The following is a 16939-nucleotide window of genomic DNA, read 5'->3' on the forward strand; positions in this document are numbered from 1 at the left end:
TACAACATGTTAATGAGATGAGAAAATCCTAATTAAGTCATGGTGTAGATATGAAAAAGTGACTTGGATTAAGGTGAGACGGAGTTCATGGAAATACTTTGAGGCTTACCAGATGTATAGAAACTACCTATAGCTCAGCAAACCCCTGAGGAATTACTGTGTATGCTTACTTCCATCTTACTATTAGCATGCTGGCTTGGATGCTGTATGGGGCAGACTGCCAAGCTGGATAGGTCTTCTGGTTCTGACATGGTCCAGAGATTCTAATGTACTTGAGATGCCCTTTGAATATATTTGGTAGTGTCCCTGTTGTTCAGCATTCTTGCAGGCAATCTAAGAAATCAGAAAACTCTGTAATAGCAGCATTTGTTGGTAATGCAAAATTTAAGATAATTTGTTCTATTAGCAGCTTATGATACTACATGAAAAATACTATATGAAAATGAGTGTTGCTAAAAGCAGAATAATAAATGTAAGAAGAAAAAAAGAATTATGTATTAATGCTGATGGGCTAGTCTTAGACTAAATTCTCTTCAGATTAGAGAACTTGTAAAATCCTCCACAGTTCTCGGATAACAAAAAGTTGATTTATCATCATACTGAATTTTAAAAATTAAAATATGTTGACTGCTCACAATTTTGTCAAATGAAAAATTAGAATAGTTTCAATTAAATAATTATGAGTTCCAGGTTTAAAAGGAAAAAGAAAACAAACAAACAAAGAGCAACCCCACCAGTGACAGTTATGTTTGTTGTTTTTTTTTTAAGAAGCGAATTTCCACACATTGGGACGAGGGTTTGTAGTGATGAAAAATGTAATAGTTGAAAAAGAGAATAGAGCTCTATTACAGAAAAGGGCAGTTGGTAGATATTAAACACTATGACTCAGATTCACGTTGTAGCTCAGGAAGCCTTTACACTGATTAGTCAGACGCCATGATCATATTGTGTTAGAGGGATCAGTCTTGAAATGCTCTGTTTCTTATAGTCTTTCATAACTGTTTTCTTCTGGCCTCTGTTGGAGATTCCTAAAGATTCCTAAAGGTGTTGGAATATAGTCATGGACAAATGCCTTTTTAAGGAAAAGTATTCTTTAGTTGAAATCAAAGTATCTTTCATTTAGAACCCAGAATTAGGATTATTACTTCAGTCTTGGAAATGGTAAATAAAAGTTGTCCATAAAAACTGAACAAAACTTGACATTGTTCCCCCATGGGGACTTAGATTATCCAAGTTGTAGCAGCCCAGTGTAAAGTATTAATATTTTCCTGGAAGGCTGAGCTTTGGATCTGTGCCCTGCTGTAGAACTGTGGAGTGGCTCACAATGCAGTGTGGGCACAGCTAGCTCAGGCTGTAGCTGATGTGTTCCAGGGGGGCTAATCTTCTGTATGTGGAGTACTGTGACGGCAGAGGGTAGATGCTTAGTGAGGATTGTGTTCACTGGGACAGTTTTCAAGTCCACTTCAAAACTACTTGGAAGGCAGGGGCCACATTAGAGTCTTGACTGAAAATGCACTGTCCTGGGAACAGTGTCTTTCAAACAGGTGCAAGATAGTGGAGGGAGATGAAAAGAGTAGGTGTGCTCTGGAAAAACTCAGTGATGTCTCATTGGGAGAGTCATATTGAAAATATTGTAAATCTCAACCTATTTAAACTTCTTCAAATTGAGACTGTTACTGGGGTTATTTTTCTGATTAATGACAGATGTTCCTAAAGTATTCTTAATTTCTTCCTTATTCTCTTTTCAAGGAGTAGGAACAACTTGGTTGGACAGTTTTCAAATTGATTCTACATGTTTCTAGGAAGAAATGAATGATTTCATCACAGATGTTTATAGGAGGAGAAATAAGTTAGTGTAATTAATTTTGCCAATGTAAAATTTTCACTTCAGATTCATTTTGATAAAACTATCTAGTTTTGAATTTTCTAGTCTCAGTGTCATTTTGCTGTACATACTTGAGCAGGTGCCATATTTCATGCAGGACATAGCTGCATCTCAATAATTATGTGTACCTAATTGTTTGTTGTTTTAAAATTAAATTGTGAAACATTTAAAGACAAAGCTTAAAAATAATATAAATGGAAGTCATCATTTTACTAGATTAGCCTTGCCAAATAGATGAACTGCTGGCAGATAATCCTTTCAAAAATAGGGTCTATTTTAAAATTAATACCTCTGGTTTTATTTTGTTAACTTACATTTTAGTTCTGTAAAACTATCATTTCAAGGAGGTGGGTTTTTTTCCTCCCATCCGTGTCCGAACGCTAAATTTGTTGTTTTTAAAATAATCAAAAGGTATGACTGCTGATTGTCAACTGTGTCACTTGTGGTCAAGCTGTGTCTGGGATTAATACTTTTAAGTACTCTGTGGGTATTTCTTTTGATACGTGGAATTTCACCTGCATCTTTCTCTCCCCACTCCCAAAGTCTTTATTTTTGTCTTTTTGAAGAGATAGTCAGATTGCCATGCTGCTTATTACTGCCATGGTGCTGTTGTTCTATCAGATTGAGCAAGGCACTACTTTAGATTTATTTCTTCTTTATCTCTGGAATATCACAGTTCAGTGTTTAGTATTCTATTGCTTTAAACCATAACCTATGTATGTTTCCTGGCAGTGTAAAAGAAATCTCTTGGATCCTGTTTTAAAGGAAGGCAGTGATAGTATGAAAAAATACTCTGAAGAAATATGTTTCCTTGCTCACAAGTAAATATTATGCAAAAAAGTCTTCAGGCATGTGTTTTTGCTAAAATTCTCCTTCATTTGGAAAGATCTGTCAATTTCCACTTGACTTGTTGCCGCCTCTTCAGGCTTCCTTTGAAGTTTTCTCTCCACACATGTTCTCTCTCTCTTCACCAGGGATTTGATCAGTTCTCTGGTCATGTGCATTTGTCCTATTTGTAGCCAGACATTTCTCATTCAGGACCTCCTCCTTACTTCCTCTGAGGTTTTTTTATAACCTTTTGTTTGCACCATGTCTTTCTCACAGCATTTTATTCTGTTTGTTTCCAGCCATATCCTTTAGTTACTTGTAGTCAGGAACAGAACTGAGTCAGAGCTCAGTGAGTGTGTTGTTATGATCTGAGTAGGAGGAAGTGGCGTCACCTGTTCCTGGAGGTAACATGGCAGAAACCCAGAGGTGCTGGTTGATACACAGGCGAGGTATAATTGGTGGCTGCTCCTGGCAGAGTGGTTCCCAGTGATTTGGTGTACCTGTAGATACAGTGGAGCAGAATGCTGGTCGTGATGAGGTACTCTTGGCAGTAAAAATCTCAGTATCACAGAATTGTTAGGGTTGGAAGGGACCTCTGAAGAGCATCTAGTCCAAGCCCCCTGCTAAAGCACAGTCACCTACAGCAGGTTACACAGGAATGCACCCAGGTGAGTTTTAAATGTCTCTGGAGACGGAGATTCCGTGACCTCCTTGAGCAGCCTGTTCCAGTGCTCTACCACTGCCAATGTAAGCAAGTTCTTCCTCAATACTGAGGTGAAACTTCTTGTGTTTAGAGGCCTTGCTCCTTGTCCTAACACCACTGGAGAGTCTGGCACCTCTTGACACCTGCCTTAGACATAATTAAGTGAATTGATAGTATCACATAGGTAATGCAAGACAGTAGTTGTTCAGTAAGTCTATCCAGCACTTCCAAAAACTCCAGGAAACAAGAGCTGCTGCTTTCCTGGGAGCAGTAGATTTACAGTCTCTTTCCTCAGTGTGAGGCGGCCATTGCTGAGTGAGTGCCAGCTGGTGTGTGGAGTGCAGCTGTTTGCCTAAACCAGCAGTGATATGACCATGTTCAATGACAGAAAATGGCTGTATGGCCTGACCTCTCGCTCAGAGCACTGAGGTATGAGGCAACACATGTTCATTGCAAAGAATAAATAATTCTCTTATTCATTCCAATGTTTTGCACATTTGGCTTAGCATCTGAACATTCTTTCAGTGTACCAGCCTGTAATAAAAATGCCCCAATTAAAATTTAACACTTGAGAATACAGGAAAATTAATGGTTTCTTTCCTCTCTCCCTCTAGGTGCTCATTAACAGTATTTTGCTATACTTGACATGCTTCTTCTTGTAGGCCTTTTCCAAAAACAGTTCTGTAGCAGCCCATCTGCTTTATTTGGTTGATTCAGAGCTAATGTGTGCCATGATCAGCTAGAAAGACAGGAGGGGAAGAAGGTGTCCTATTTTTTGTTGCCTTGCCCTTGATGCTTGAGCTGGGGTCAGAGAGTCTCTATAAAGGAGCCACAGAGCTTACCTAGATTTCTAGACTTTAGGATGGGGCAGGCAGAGAAAGGGGGAGGTAATCTTTACAGAAACTATAGGGTAGGCAGAGAGTGGTGGTGTCTTTGGAAAAACAAATGCTAAACGAAGTTCTCAGAAGTGATAAAGACTTTCCTCTGGGACCAGGTGAAAACAGTTGCAACCCAGGAAATTTCTTCACCTGGCTGAGAACAAGATTCAAAGGAGAAGATGTGAAAAGAGACAGTGGGAAAGGAGGGGTGCTTATGAATGCTGATTTTGTCTCATCTAGCTGTTGTAGTTTTCAGTAATTCAAAAGTTCAAAAGCCTTTTGATGGTGATCGCTCTAAGAGGTGCAAACCCTGTTGAATTCTGAATCCCATTGCAAGTATACATTCCCTTAAGTCAAAATTTCTGAGCCCATTTGGTTATATGATTACCTTATTTCAGACTGGGGGAGGACAAGTGAATTGCCTGCAGCATGGACACTTGGTTTAGGGACTGGGTACACGTATGAAGTTTGTGATGCAGTCTTTCTGTAGCTGATGACTTTCCTTTGCTCTAAATGTTTTTATTATAAAGACTCTTCATAGCTGAGGTCATATGGAATATTTTGGGGGAAATCTACTTTCTAAGGAAAGAAGTTATTTTGCATGTACAAATGCATTCACACAATGCCTGTAATGATATTTGTTGGCCTAATCATGACAAAATTGATGTAATGTAATTCCTTACTGCTTTAATAATTTTTCAGATTCACACTTCTCTAATTAATGGACGACCTAGTGCTGATGATCCATCACGTGAACTACTGGAGTTCACCTCTGCTCGCTTTATTCGCCTGAGATTCCAGAGGATACGGACGCTAAATGCTGATTTAATGATGTTTGCACACAAAGATCCAGCTGAAATTGATCCCATTGTTACAAGGAGGGTAAGTTCTGGCAAGGCAGAAAGACGCATGTAGAAGTTATCTTACATTTGTAAGTGCTGTACCTGCCTTTGTTTGCTATAGGAAATTTTGGGAGTTGATGATTACCTGCTGTTGTCTTTCAAAATCTTGGTGTTAGAGAATTCCCTGTGCACTCTATTTTGTTATCTTTTCTAGAGTAGAATTAGCAATTTTACATTTTCTTTTTAATGGTGTTATTAACATAAACACCCAGCTCCTCTGGCTGCAGACATTTGGATGTAGGTGTTTGGCAAGTGTTTGCTGTTAGTATCTCTTGCCTCTTCTGCTACTCAATCCTTTGCTACCTTTAACATGCCTTGAACGCTCCCTTTGAGTAGAATTTGTAATTGTACTATAAGTAGTAATAGGGCCTGAATGCAACACCTTTAGCATTTTCATATGATTGAGGGTAGCAGTAAACATTTTGTGCTTTGCTTTAGCTTAAAAGAATGGATACAGCATTTAAACTCATACCATACCCATAGTCTGATCTTCTCCACTGTCCTTTGTGTATGCACACCCCTATGTCTTCTTTCTGCAGTTTTTACTTCCTTTCTAAGCCATATCTCCCTATTGTCCTGCTGATCAAATGTTGTGTATTATTCTTGTTTTTTTGTTTTCCTCTGATTTTTCTACTAAACATTCTCAAAACCTCTGATTTTTCAGAGTTTTTTCTACTAAGCATTCTCAAAAACTGGTTTGGGGGATATATAATATTCCTCTTTTTTTTATCACTTCCTCTTCCTGTCATCATATAATATGGTAACCTATCATATAATCTGGTAACCTAACTTTCCAAAACAAAAATAAGTCCTGTTATGAATGGGGAGTGTATCATTATTCTTTGGTTAATATCATTTTTCAGTGGTGGCTAAGTGCTAAGAAAATTTGCATCCTCTGTTCCCATTTCTGGTTTCCATTTCCAGTTTCCATTTCCAGTTTCCATTTCCTTGTCTAAATACAGAGTGCTGGCTATTTCTGAAAGTTTGGAACAAGCCATTTTGTTTTGAATTACAAACCTAGAATCCCTCCCAGCTGAGTGCAGTTACTGCAACCTCACTAATCATGAATACTGTGTGTCTATGTAAAAGTGGACATTTAATAATCTGATTCTAAGCCAGTGAAAATACAAAATTGAATTAGCACTTGAAAAATTATTCTAAACTCATGAAAACTGAGTGCAGGACAATACACTGGTTACTCAAACCAACAAAAAACTGTAACTTCTGTGTGGGATCTCTCCATGAGGCCATCCTCAAAGGATCAAGGAGCAACTGAAAATTGCCACTCTTGTCAGGAAACAAAGGGTAGCCACAAATTATACATTTTCTTCGTGTTGGAAGTTTAACTAGGAGTGATAAGAGTTCTCATTTTGTTTGATATATTTATTTATGATCTGATAAAGAGGTTGAACACTGTAATAGCAAAATTTGCAAATAGCACATGTTTTGTTTGATTAGCCAGCTGTGAATATGTTGCAGGACCCTTGCCAAAACAGAAGACAATGAATGAGATTCACTCTTCACAGGTTTTGTAATGTAAGATTATGAGTATCTTGGTATCCTTCTTTCCGCTTAGGGCTCTTAATCCTCACCAAAGAAAAAAGAGAAATGGCCAAATGGCAGAAAACCAGGTCAAAAGTACCTAAATTTCATGATCATTCAAAGGCCAATAGTGAAAAACAGTTTTTCTTTCCACAGTTCAGTGAATGCCCAAATTAGACCCAGCTAAGGTGAACAAAGGTGTTTCATAGGATTTTTTTCTAGATTTTCTCCTCTTCCCATCATCATGCCTTTTTCTTTTGATACTTTCTGAAGAGAATAAATTCTACAGGGTTTGATTTTTCATTATCCGGTGTGCATATAGCTTTTTCCTATTCTCATGTTTTTGTATGCTGTGTATAAATTGACATGGCTTTTGTGACTTCAAACAAATGGAGCTGTGCCAATTTACACCCTTTCTTTCACTCGGCCTGAATCTGTTGATCAAGACACGGCTTGGATTACACTGTCTGCTATATTTGTAATAGATCAAAAAAGAAATAAAACAGGACCTGACAGTTTTGTCACAAGAAATGAATTCTGCAATTTGGCACCTGCATTTTAGAATCCACTTAACAATTCAATTTCTGTTTTGTCTTACAGTATTACTATTCTATAAAAGACATCTCCGTTGGAGGCATGTGCATATGTTCAGGCCATGCTAAGGCTTGTCCACTGGATCCAGTAACCAATGTATGTCTTTTTTTTTATTGTGACTTATTTATGGGGTGGAATATGAGAAAAAAAATCCTGATATTGATATTCTTCAGCGTTCTGTGAATTTATGTCTGTTTTTCACCTAGAAGAACAGTCAGAAGCAGTGCCAGAATGAAACAGCGCTAGCAGCCAGAATAATAAACATTCATACAGTGTCAGCAGAGACTTTCCTGAAATGAAAGAATAGGTTTCAGATAATTCATATAGGAAGTTTCCTAGGAAAAACAGAAATCTGGGTTACACTATGTAGCTGTAGAAATGAGCACTGTCAGTCTTTCTTTTCCTGCTTGATATTAATCAAGGTATTTCCTAAATGATTGTCAAATATTTAGTTGATACTTGCAAACAAATGATGGCTCTAGAATGGTGCATTGGCTATGTAGGGAGTATTAATTGAATGATCAGTTAAGCCAATCTAGAAAATCATGGGCTGTTTATATTATCTTTCAACTTGTAACTCTTTTTTTTTTTGCACAAAACCAATGTAATCAAAACATAACCATTGTAATTAATATAGAAATAAAATTTTTTACTGATTGTCCAACTCTATGCACCCATTATCACTAATAGTGAATTTCCTGTTTACTATTACATGCCTCAGTGTGGGATCTCTTAATGAACTATTTGATTAAGTAGGAGCTTTATAGGATTTAACGGAAAATCTTGTTTGTATGTGGCATTAAGCTATTATGTTGGAAATCATTTAAAGAAATTACAGAAGCTTATAGAGAATGCATTTAGAGTTCTAAGCAATTTCTATGGATCCTTGAAAAAAATTGAGCAAATTGAGTAAGTAAAGTAAAAATTGGGCAAACTCCTTGGTTTAACCCTTCTGAGAATTTTCTGTAATGATATGTACAACAAGTGTTAAATTATTGTTTCAGATGCCCTTAGTGATGAAGCTGCAGCATTGTCTCTATGCCGTCTGTTAAAATCAAGCCTGCCTTGGAAAATAAGTGCTGCTACTGAGATTAATACATACTTCAGATAATTTGGCTACTAGATAAAATAAAGCCATTTTGACAAGTGTAATGTCCTGTTTTGCAGGATGTCAAATGCGTATTTGTTTTCTGGCCAGTATAAAAAATAGCATAAGTGAAACAGCTCAAGCCAGAAGAGATTTGGAGGTTTAGCTGTCCAGGGATATTCTTTAGACTGAGCCATGCCAAAATAGGCTTATAAACATTATGACTGTACTTGTTAGCAGAAAGAATCTTTCCCTTAGCATTACAAGGAATAAACTTGCTGGAATTTACTGCTATGCTTTTCTGAAGCAGTCCTGAGTTAGTCTTGTTTTGCAAAATTTGTGCTTTGTCCTGTGAGCCTTGGAGTTTCTCTGGCTCGCTGGTTTGACCTTGTATGGCCTCACAAGGACCACAGAGAATCCCCTTCACTAAATAACTGTTGGGAAGGCAATTTTTACTTCTCATTTCTCCAAACTGCATGGTTTTTTACCTCTTTCAAGCTGTCTCTGTGGCTCAGGGAGTTTGGGTGTTCTTTACAGTAATATTTTCATGCTGGAACTAAGGTGGTCTTGTGGAGAACTGTAAAGTTACTGAAAGGCTGGACTTCTGCTCATCTATTATTACTTTAAACTCTCCTGCTATGCCTTCCATAGAATTAGTTACACGATTGGAAGGTTACATGATAAGTTGACTTTTCCAGTCAAAAAATACTATCAAGTATAAAAAAAAGGCAATTTGTATTGGATCAGCTAACAGAATTTATTTCATTCTGCAGCAGCAGAATTGCTGCATCAAAGAGAAGGGCAGAGAATGGTTTGTTCCTTCAGGGGTCAGATCAGTTTTCCTGTATCCAAGGGCTACCTGTACTTCAGCTTATTTGTTTTATTAGGGAGCCTTCCCATCGTCCTTTCTTTATCCACTTGGAATTAAATTTTCCTGCATTCTTAGATTCTCCTTAGGTTATCTGGCCAGCTGTCTTCCTTTGCTTTGTGGCTGTTTTCTTGAAATAGAGCTATAGAAGTTAAACACACTTGATGAATGCAGGATGCATAAACGAATACAAATGAATAAACAAAGGAATTACAGAGTAGAGCCATCCTTAATGTTTTCATAATTTGAACTGGAATGCATATTATGTACATGGACAGATTTTTCAAATCATCACATTGTGTAAATATTTGTTTTTCTTTTAAATTAGAAATCCGTCTGTCAGTGTGAGCACAACACATGCGGAGAGACATGTGATCAGTGTTGTCCTGGTTTCCATCAAAAGCCTTGGCATGCTGGCACTCTCCTGCATAAGCATGAATGTGAACGTAAGTTGAAAGCAGCACAGAGGAGAAAATTTCTTGCAACTGCTACTGAAAACTGAAATTGGGTCCGACGTGATTTTGCCGTTAATTTGGTTTCTAACCACATTGGTTTATGAATAACATTTGATTTGATGTTATTCACTTAATTAGACTGACTCAAAAGACTTTGCAGAAAAATTACAAGTAGAGTTGCGGTTTTATTGAACTCAGAATATTTTATTGTAACATGGTGATATTTGGGGAATGCCATATAAAAAAAAATGTCTTGTGTAGTTTCTATAATCATGATGGTTTTGTTTTGATAAAATAACAGGGCTATATCCTGGTAAGTTAAAAAAAATCTCTTTACAGGTTTTTCATTATATGAAACTTTACTGGTGTAATTTCTGTACAAATGGCACTTTTATATATTATAATGTTCATCTTTGCTGAAACAAAATATTTTTGTATGATCTAAATGCAAGTTGATGTCTGATTTTTTTTTACCAGAAAAGACAATGTATCTAGTTTTTCAACATGGAATGAAAACATACCTTGAGATATCAACTTCCAACAGGGTGGAAATTTAATTTTCAGATTTATTGTAGTAAGGGTAGTTATAATTGAACTTTAACATCTTACTTCCAAAGTTTACATACCGCTTATATTTCTGAACATGGTAAAATCTAATGCTCCATTAAAATAAGTATTTATTCATTTCTAGGATTTCAGCTATAATTTTATCATGAGTGATTAAAAATAAAAGAACAGATATACCTATATTTAGAGTAGCCATTGCTTATTTGTGTCCTGTAAACTTTGGTCACAGAGGTCTTTGTTTTAGTTGGGACTGTGTCTGCACTGGGAATGCATTATGGAAGGAAGGCAGGGTACATTTAATTTCATGTTTATTTTTTAAGAGACACTTACACCCTGTTCAACCCTCAGTGAATTGTTGTACTGTCTTGGTGGAAACAGTTCCCTGTTTCCTGCCTCTCCACAATGTTGACAAGCTTTGAATTTCTCTTTGTGATGAAATGAATGTTTTAATACTGCAGGGAAAGGGACAGTGAACTGCCTTGTTTTCGCTGCAACAGATTATTAGATTATCTTTCCTGTATTTGGACCTGAAGTCTAGAGTTCAGATATAAATGTCAAAAGAAGATTTAAGATTGGGAATCCCTTTATTCTGCCCCAGTTCTTATATGCATAGGTGCAAGTGAGATGTTTTTAGGATGTCTTTCAGATTTTATCTGAATCACTTTAATTTACTCATACCATTGTGCTGCTTTCCTTACAACTCCTCTTGTATTTTAATTTAGATGACCCCTTCATGAACTGTATGTGTATGCAACCACCAAAAGGTTTCTCAGCTATCAATTTAAACAAGAAAAAAAAATCAAACAAACTGAAACAAACCAGGAACATTATAATTAGACTGTGTCTGTCAGCCTCTGCATTCCCCAAGACAAAATATTGAGGAGAAAAAATACAACTTAATTCAATTGAATTTCAGGCTGTGCTTGTAATGGGACCACGTTGCCTTTGACAAATGAAGTAGTAAATGAATGTTTGGATGTGCTTTTACAATATACACAGAACAAATGATAAAATATTTAATGGCTTTTTTTAATACCTTGGTAACAGTGGGGCATCCTCAGTGGGAAAGTATTTGCTAACGCTCTCCTTCCCTTTCAGCGTGCAACTGTCACGGGAAGACTGAGGAGTGTTACTACGATCAGGAAGTGGCAGACAGAAACCAGAGTTTGAACATCCACGGGCAGTACCTCGGGGGAGGAGTGTGTGTGAACTGCTCCGGCTACACCAGCGGCATCAACTGCGAGACCTGCCTGGACGGATACTTCAGGCCAAAAGGGGTAAGCGCCCGCTCCCACTGCCCTCTGCTGCAAAGGTTGCTGCTCAAACCATCCCTTCATCAGCTTACCTTACTAAACAGAGCTTGGGCTGCCATTTTGTGAAGGTTAACTTCCAAATCTAACTACAGTGCAGCAGTTGCTTTTCACAGCTGGGAATGCATAAAGTTAATGCTCGGAGAAATAGGAAAGTGAATTGTGTTGATATGAGGGAATGCACTTGAGGTCAGGGCCTCCAGCTAGTATTTCAATTTAATTTAAAAGAGGATGTGGTCCTGTAAACAGAACTTCTGCCTCAGTAATGAATTTCAACTTTTGTTATCAAAGTTCAAAGAAATATTGCTATATTTGGTATTGATGAAAGAGACTGGAATTTCTGTTTTTTAAATGCAATGTAGAATTAATAACCACTGAAATTCCACAGTGTTTCATGAATGTCTTTAAATTTCAGTGCAGTGGAAATTGCTTTTTGTATTTCATCGTATAAGACTGTATTTTCATCTAAGTGGAAGCTGTCAAAAGATGAATCTTATATTAGGTTGTATTGTCAATATGAGCCATTCCTGTGCTTTAGACAGCTACACTATTAGTGTGTGCTTGAATTGCTTATATTTCATCTGTATATTTTCAGATAGGTAAATAATGGCCTTTAGTCTGATTGGTGTTCAATCCTCAAAGAGAGAACATCAGCAAATAGCAGTAATTACGTTTTCCCTGATAGACTAGATTTAGCCTTACAACTTGAGAAAAGGGGTACTGAGAAACAATTTCTTCAACAGCAGGGCACTTGATTTTTTCCTCTGTTTTAAGTTATCATCCAGCTAAAAGGGATTTGATATATATATGCGTTTATGTGTAAGTATATCCATACTATGTGTATGTATCTAGTTAATGCAGAACTTCTAATTTGTATTCCTAGTATGATACTAGACCAAGGTCTGAGTTTGGTGAGGTAACCTCTCAACAACAAAAGGAAATTGTTCTACTGTTTAATGTTCACTTTTCTTCACTTACTTACCTTTTTTCTCTCTTACTGACTAGCTAGCATTAGTTAGTTTTTTGAATCATGTTGACCAGAACAACTGATCTTGTCAATATTACTTTAGGTAGTAAATGCTTAAAATCTACTTTGTAACATTTAATGATCTTAATTATACAAGGTTCTGTTATCTGTACACCTGGTATTTTTTAGCTGAATACATATTTGCTTCTAAGTCACTACATATTTCTAAATAAAAATCCCAAATATAACTTTAATGGAATCACAGAACCTAGAATCACTTATGTTGAAAGGACCTCTAAGATTGAGTCCCACCCTTAACTTAACACTAAACAATGTCCTTGAGTGCCACATCTAAACATCTTTTAAATACCTCCAGGGATGGTGACTCCACCGCGTTTTAGGGCAGTCCATTCCAATGTTAGACAAACCTTTTTGTGAAGAAATTTTTCATAATATCCAATCTCTGGTGCAATTGGAGGCATTTTCTTCTTGTCATAGTCTGCATGGACTGTTTATCAGCTGTGTCATTTTTCTTCAAGTATAAGCCACCTATACAGAAGTCATTCTCTCCTACTTTTTAAGATGTAAATAAAAGTTGCCAATTATTGAAGGGAAGGTTTTTTTCTTCTAACATCTTTATTTTTATAGGTATTGCCAGAAAACCCAGATCCATGTCAGCCATGTTCCTGCGATCCAAATGGGTCTTTAAATGATACCTGTGTCAAGGATGAGAAACATACAGAAGGAGGTAAGATCCCTCAAATATAGGGATGTTAAAGACGAATATCAGCAATGGTCAAAAATATGCTGAATTACATTTTTGGTATCTTTAACAAGAAAAAAACCAAAAGGTTTGGTTTTGCTTTGTTGTGGTTCTTTTTTTAATTTTACTCATGCAAACAGTAATCCAGCTGCAATGTTTTAATTTCTTTTTCTTTTTCTTTTTTTTTTTTTATTTTTTGAAACTCATATTCCCAATTTGTTGAGGCTTCTTTTAGATTCATGGCTGGGAAACTTGTGTATGTTTGGAAGAATATTCCCAGTGGAAAATAGTGAAGAATTTTGGCACTAAAGAGCTTTCTTCTTTTACCATGGAAATTAAAACTCATGCAACAGTGATGTTTGTTATATCTTCTCCTGTCTAAGCATATTTCCATTTGAAATCTAAAAATTATTCTCTAAAGGTATTTACTTGCTTTCTGTGTTATTCATGTAGGATTACAAGATGCTTACCATAGCCCTGTAAAAGCTGTCTTCACATAGACAGTGAACTGTTCATTGGGCTTTGGAAACAATGAATTGCCTTTTTTTTTGGTTCTTTCATTGTAAAACATCTGAAAATACTGTAGGAAGACAACGAAACTCAAGGTCGGTTCTTAACAGATTCATAAATTGGGCTAATTACAATCTATTGATGAGATGTAGCAATCCTTTAAAACAGAGATCAATAGAACATAAAAGCGACATGGCAGAGATGTAAAGACAGGGCCCATAATCTACTGTAATAACCATGTACTGATTGCACCAGTTCAATAAAATGATACTGATTTACTGTCCCAGTGGTGTCTCCGGTGGGTTGGTCTTGGCCAGCTGAAGCTGCCCACCCAGCACTCTCTCACTGCCCTTCTCAGCAGGGCAGGGGCAGAACAAAAGAGGAAGCAGCTCATGGGCCGAAGTAACAACCAGGAAATCATTTTACAGTTATCTTCCTGGGCAAAACAGACTTTATTTGGGGAAAGTTGACTTAAGTTATTGCAGATTTAAATAGTTTCAGGTAGAGAAAAAAAAATTAAGAATACACCTCTTCCTCCATCTTCCTTTTTTTTCCCCAGACTCACCCTCACTTCTTCATTCCAGACTGCTCCTCTTCATCCTCCCCCACTACCACAAGTAGTGCAGGATTATAGCAAGCAGGAGTTGTAGCAGTGGTCATAACAGTTCCTTTTTGACACTCCTTCCTCCTCACACTTTTCCCCAGCTCCAGTGTGGGTGCTTCCCATGGACCTACATCCTTCACGAAAAAAAAAAATTCTCTACCAGCAGTTCTCCATGGGATGTAGTTCCTTCAAGAAATATCCAACATTTTCTTCATGAAAATGCAATGTGGATATCTGCTCCCGCCTGGTTTCCTCCAGGGGCTCCAAGGGTGTATCTGCTCTGGACCAGGAGCTTCTCCTTCCACTACTTCCCCTTCTCCATTCTCTGACCTGGCTGCCTGAGGGGCTGTGTGCCCTGTTGGGAGCTGGTTGTGTCTGGCACAGCCTTTTCCTCACAGAGGCTGGGCTGCCTTTGCAGCCCCCTCCCTGCTGCCAGCACCTGGGCAGGGATACCCAGTGCAGTGTATCATGTGGAGTGATATGAGAGACAGATATGAGCAGAAGGGAGGATGAATCCCAAAGCTGGCAAAAACACAGCAAGGCTCTCCAATGCCTGTACCAAACCTGTGGATGAGACTAAAACAGGTTACAGATGACAGACAATACAACAAAGGAACCTCTCAGCCTGTGATTTTGAGATGGGGAATAATTAATTCAAAAAATGTGATGTCCCACTTGCATGTTACGCAGCTGCTTGGTCTCTGAAACTGTCGCTGCTGCAGTTTCTCTTTTCTGGCCCCTGGTGTGGGTCATCTTCCTGGGGCCTGGCAGCTGATCAGCACTTAACACGCTGACAGCTCCTCTCTCACGAGAAGAGGAAAGAAAAAGGATAGAGACATTTTTCTGTCTTGTTTGTCAGTAATGGTGTCCTTAGGAGCTCTCAAAATGTCTTATGCCTCTGAGCATTCAGCAGATCTAAACCATCTTATAGTTGCTTTCTACATCTGCTTATATTTTCTGAATCTGACAAGGTGGTACTGCACTTTGACACCTTGCTATGTCTCCTTCTGCCTTTTTAGTGCTCTGATCTTCCTTCTGGCAAATTCTTCTCTTGCCTCATTTGTGAATATCTATAGGAAGAGAATTAAGCTCCTGTTTGGATCATTAATGGTGTTTTTCTAGAAAATCAATAAGCATGTCATACTAACATGTTGAAGATAATATCTTGGATTATTTTTTTCTGCTTTTCCACCTTGTACTTTTATTGCAGGTAGCCAGTCCTGCTCATCTGGCCTCAGGCATTCAAAGAAGCTGTTGAATGCTCTAGTTTCTCCAGTCCCAAGAACCAGAGTTCTTTTGTTCTCTTCACAAAATGAAAACTCTCATCTTTTTCTGTCTTGACTGTAACCAGCTTTTTCTTATCTACCTGAAATTTACCTCATGCTTCTGTGGTTGGTTGGAGGCCTGCTGCTTTTGAGAATGTTAGAGTATTCTTAATTTCTGTTGAATGTGTTATTTGCAGCACATAAATGAATTTTTTTCATTTATTCCTTTCTAAACTAATTGACGCCTTCTGCTTCCAATTTATTTACTGTGGAGGTTATTCTGTGTGCTTAAACTATTTATTCTCATATGTGACAAGCACAATTGTTGTTTAGATAACTGCCATCATGTAAGAAATTCCCTCCCCACAGTAGTCCATACATTTGTTCTTGGGACCAGTTGTCTGTGTCCTGCCCAGTCTTAGAAGTCTAATGAGAAGTAGACACTTCACTCTGTCTGAACAGTGGCCAGAGGATAATTTTGATATCTATCTTATTATTTTTCTATTTTAAGACTACAACAACAAAAATAAGCTAGCTCTACATATATCTGGGCATCAAAGCTATTCTGCCTGTAATGGACTTGCTCTTTGGTCTTTGTTCTTACTGTTTATTAGCCTTTTTTTTTTCACTTGTACTAAATAAGTTTCCAACACATTAGGAAAAGTGTTTACTTCTCGCTCATTATGTTTATAGTTCTTGAACCAGTCACATATTTGTAAATATAATGTCTTATTCAATAAAAAAGACACAATAATGTGGGTTGAGAGGAAAACCCTTTCTAATATTTCTTTTAAGAAAAGATTCCTGTTGTAGCAGAAGAGGTTGTTTTAGAATCAAGAGCGAGCCTGGATATAATTTGTAGCATAAAACTATCCTGAAAGAAGATCACTTCTTCCCTTTTTTCCCTCTGACATTTGTATTCAGTACACTGATAAAATTCTTTTTACTGCATACTGCTCACCCTGGGCAGCAATTTGGTTTGAAGCACTGGTAAGTGTTCATGAAGGAAAAGCTGGAAAGCATGGTCTGTCTGAAGGAATCTATCTATTCACCAGTGAACCAGAATGAACACTCTGGGTGGGTTGAAATACATCTTAAAGAGTCAATGGCTGGTTGTATGAGGGTAAATTGTTTGCTTGGTGTTGGATGGGAGTATGCTTCTTAAATGTGTGCTAAGTAAATGCTTTGAGTGAGTAAAAGACATTAAACTA

The 16939-nt window shown here is 37.4% G+C and overlaps 1 protein-coding gene across 1 annotated transcript in view; it reads left to right on the forward strand.

The window, feature by feature from the left end:
* Positions 1 to 16939, forward strand: part of LAMA2 (laminin subunit alpha 2) — a 254316-nt gene that overhangs the window by 35232 nt on the left and 202145 nt on the right. The window contains exons 5-9 of the mRNA XM_031066728.1: positions 4997 to 5176; positions 7339 to 7428; positions 9616 to 9733; positions 11408 to 11586; positions 13235 to 13334. Coding sequence (XP_030922588.1) covers positions 4997 to 5176; positions 7339 to 7428; positions 9616 to 9733; positions 11408 to 11586; positions 13235 to 13334 — 667 coding nt within the window. The remainder of the gene's footprint in view (positions 1 to 4996; positions 5177 to 7338; positions 7429 to 9615; positions 9734 to 11407; positions 11587 to 13234; positions 13335 to 16939) is intronic.

This window comes from Geospiza fortis, unplaced genomic scaffold, assembly GCF_000277835.1.
Source record: "Geospiza fortis unplaced genomic scaffold, GeoFor_1.0 scaffold98, whole genome shotgun sequence".
Lineage (NCBI taxonomy): Eukaryota > Metazoa > Chordata > Aves > Passeriformes > Thraupidae > Geospiza > Geospiza fortis.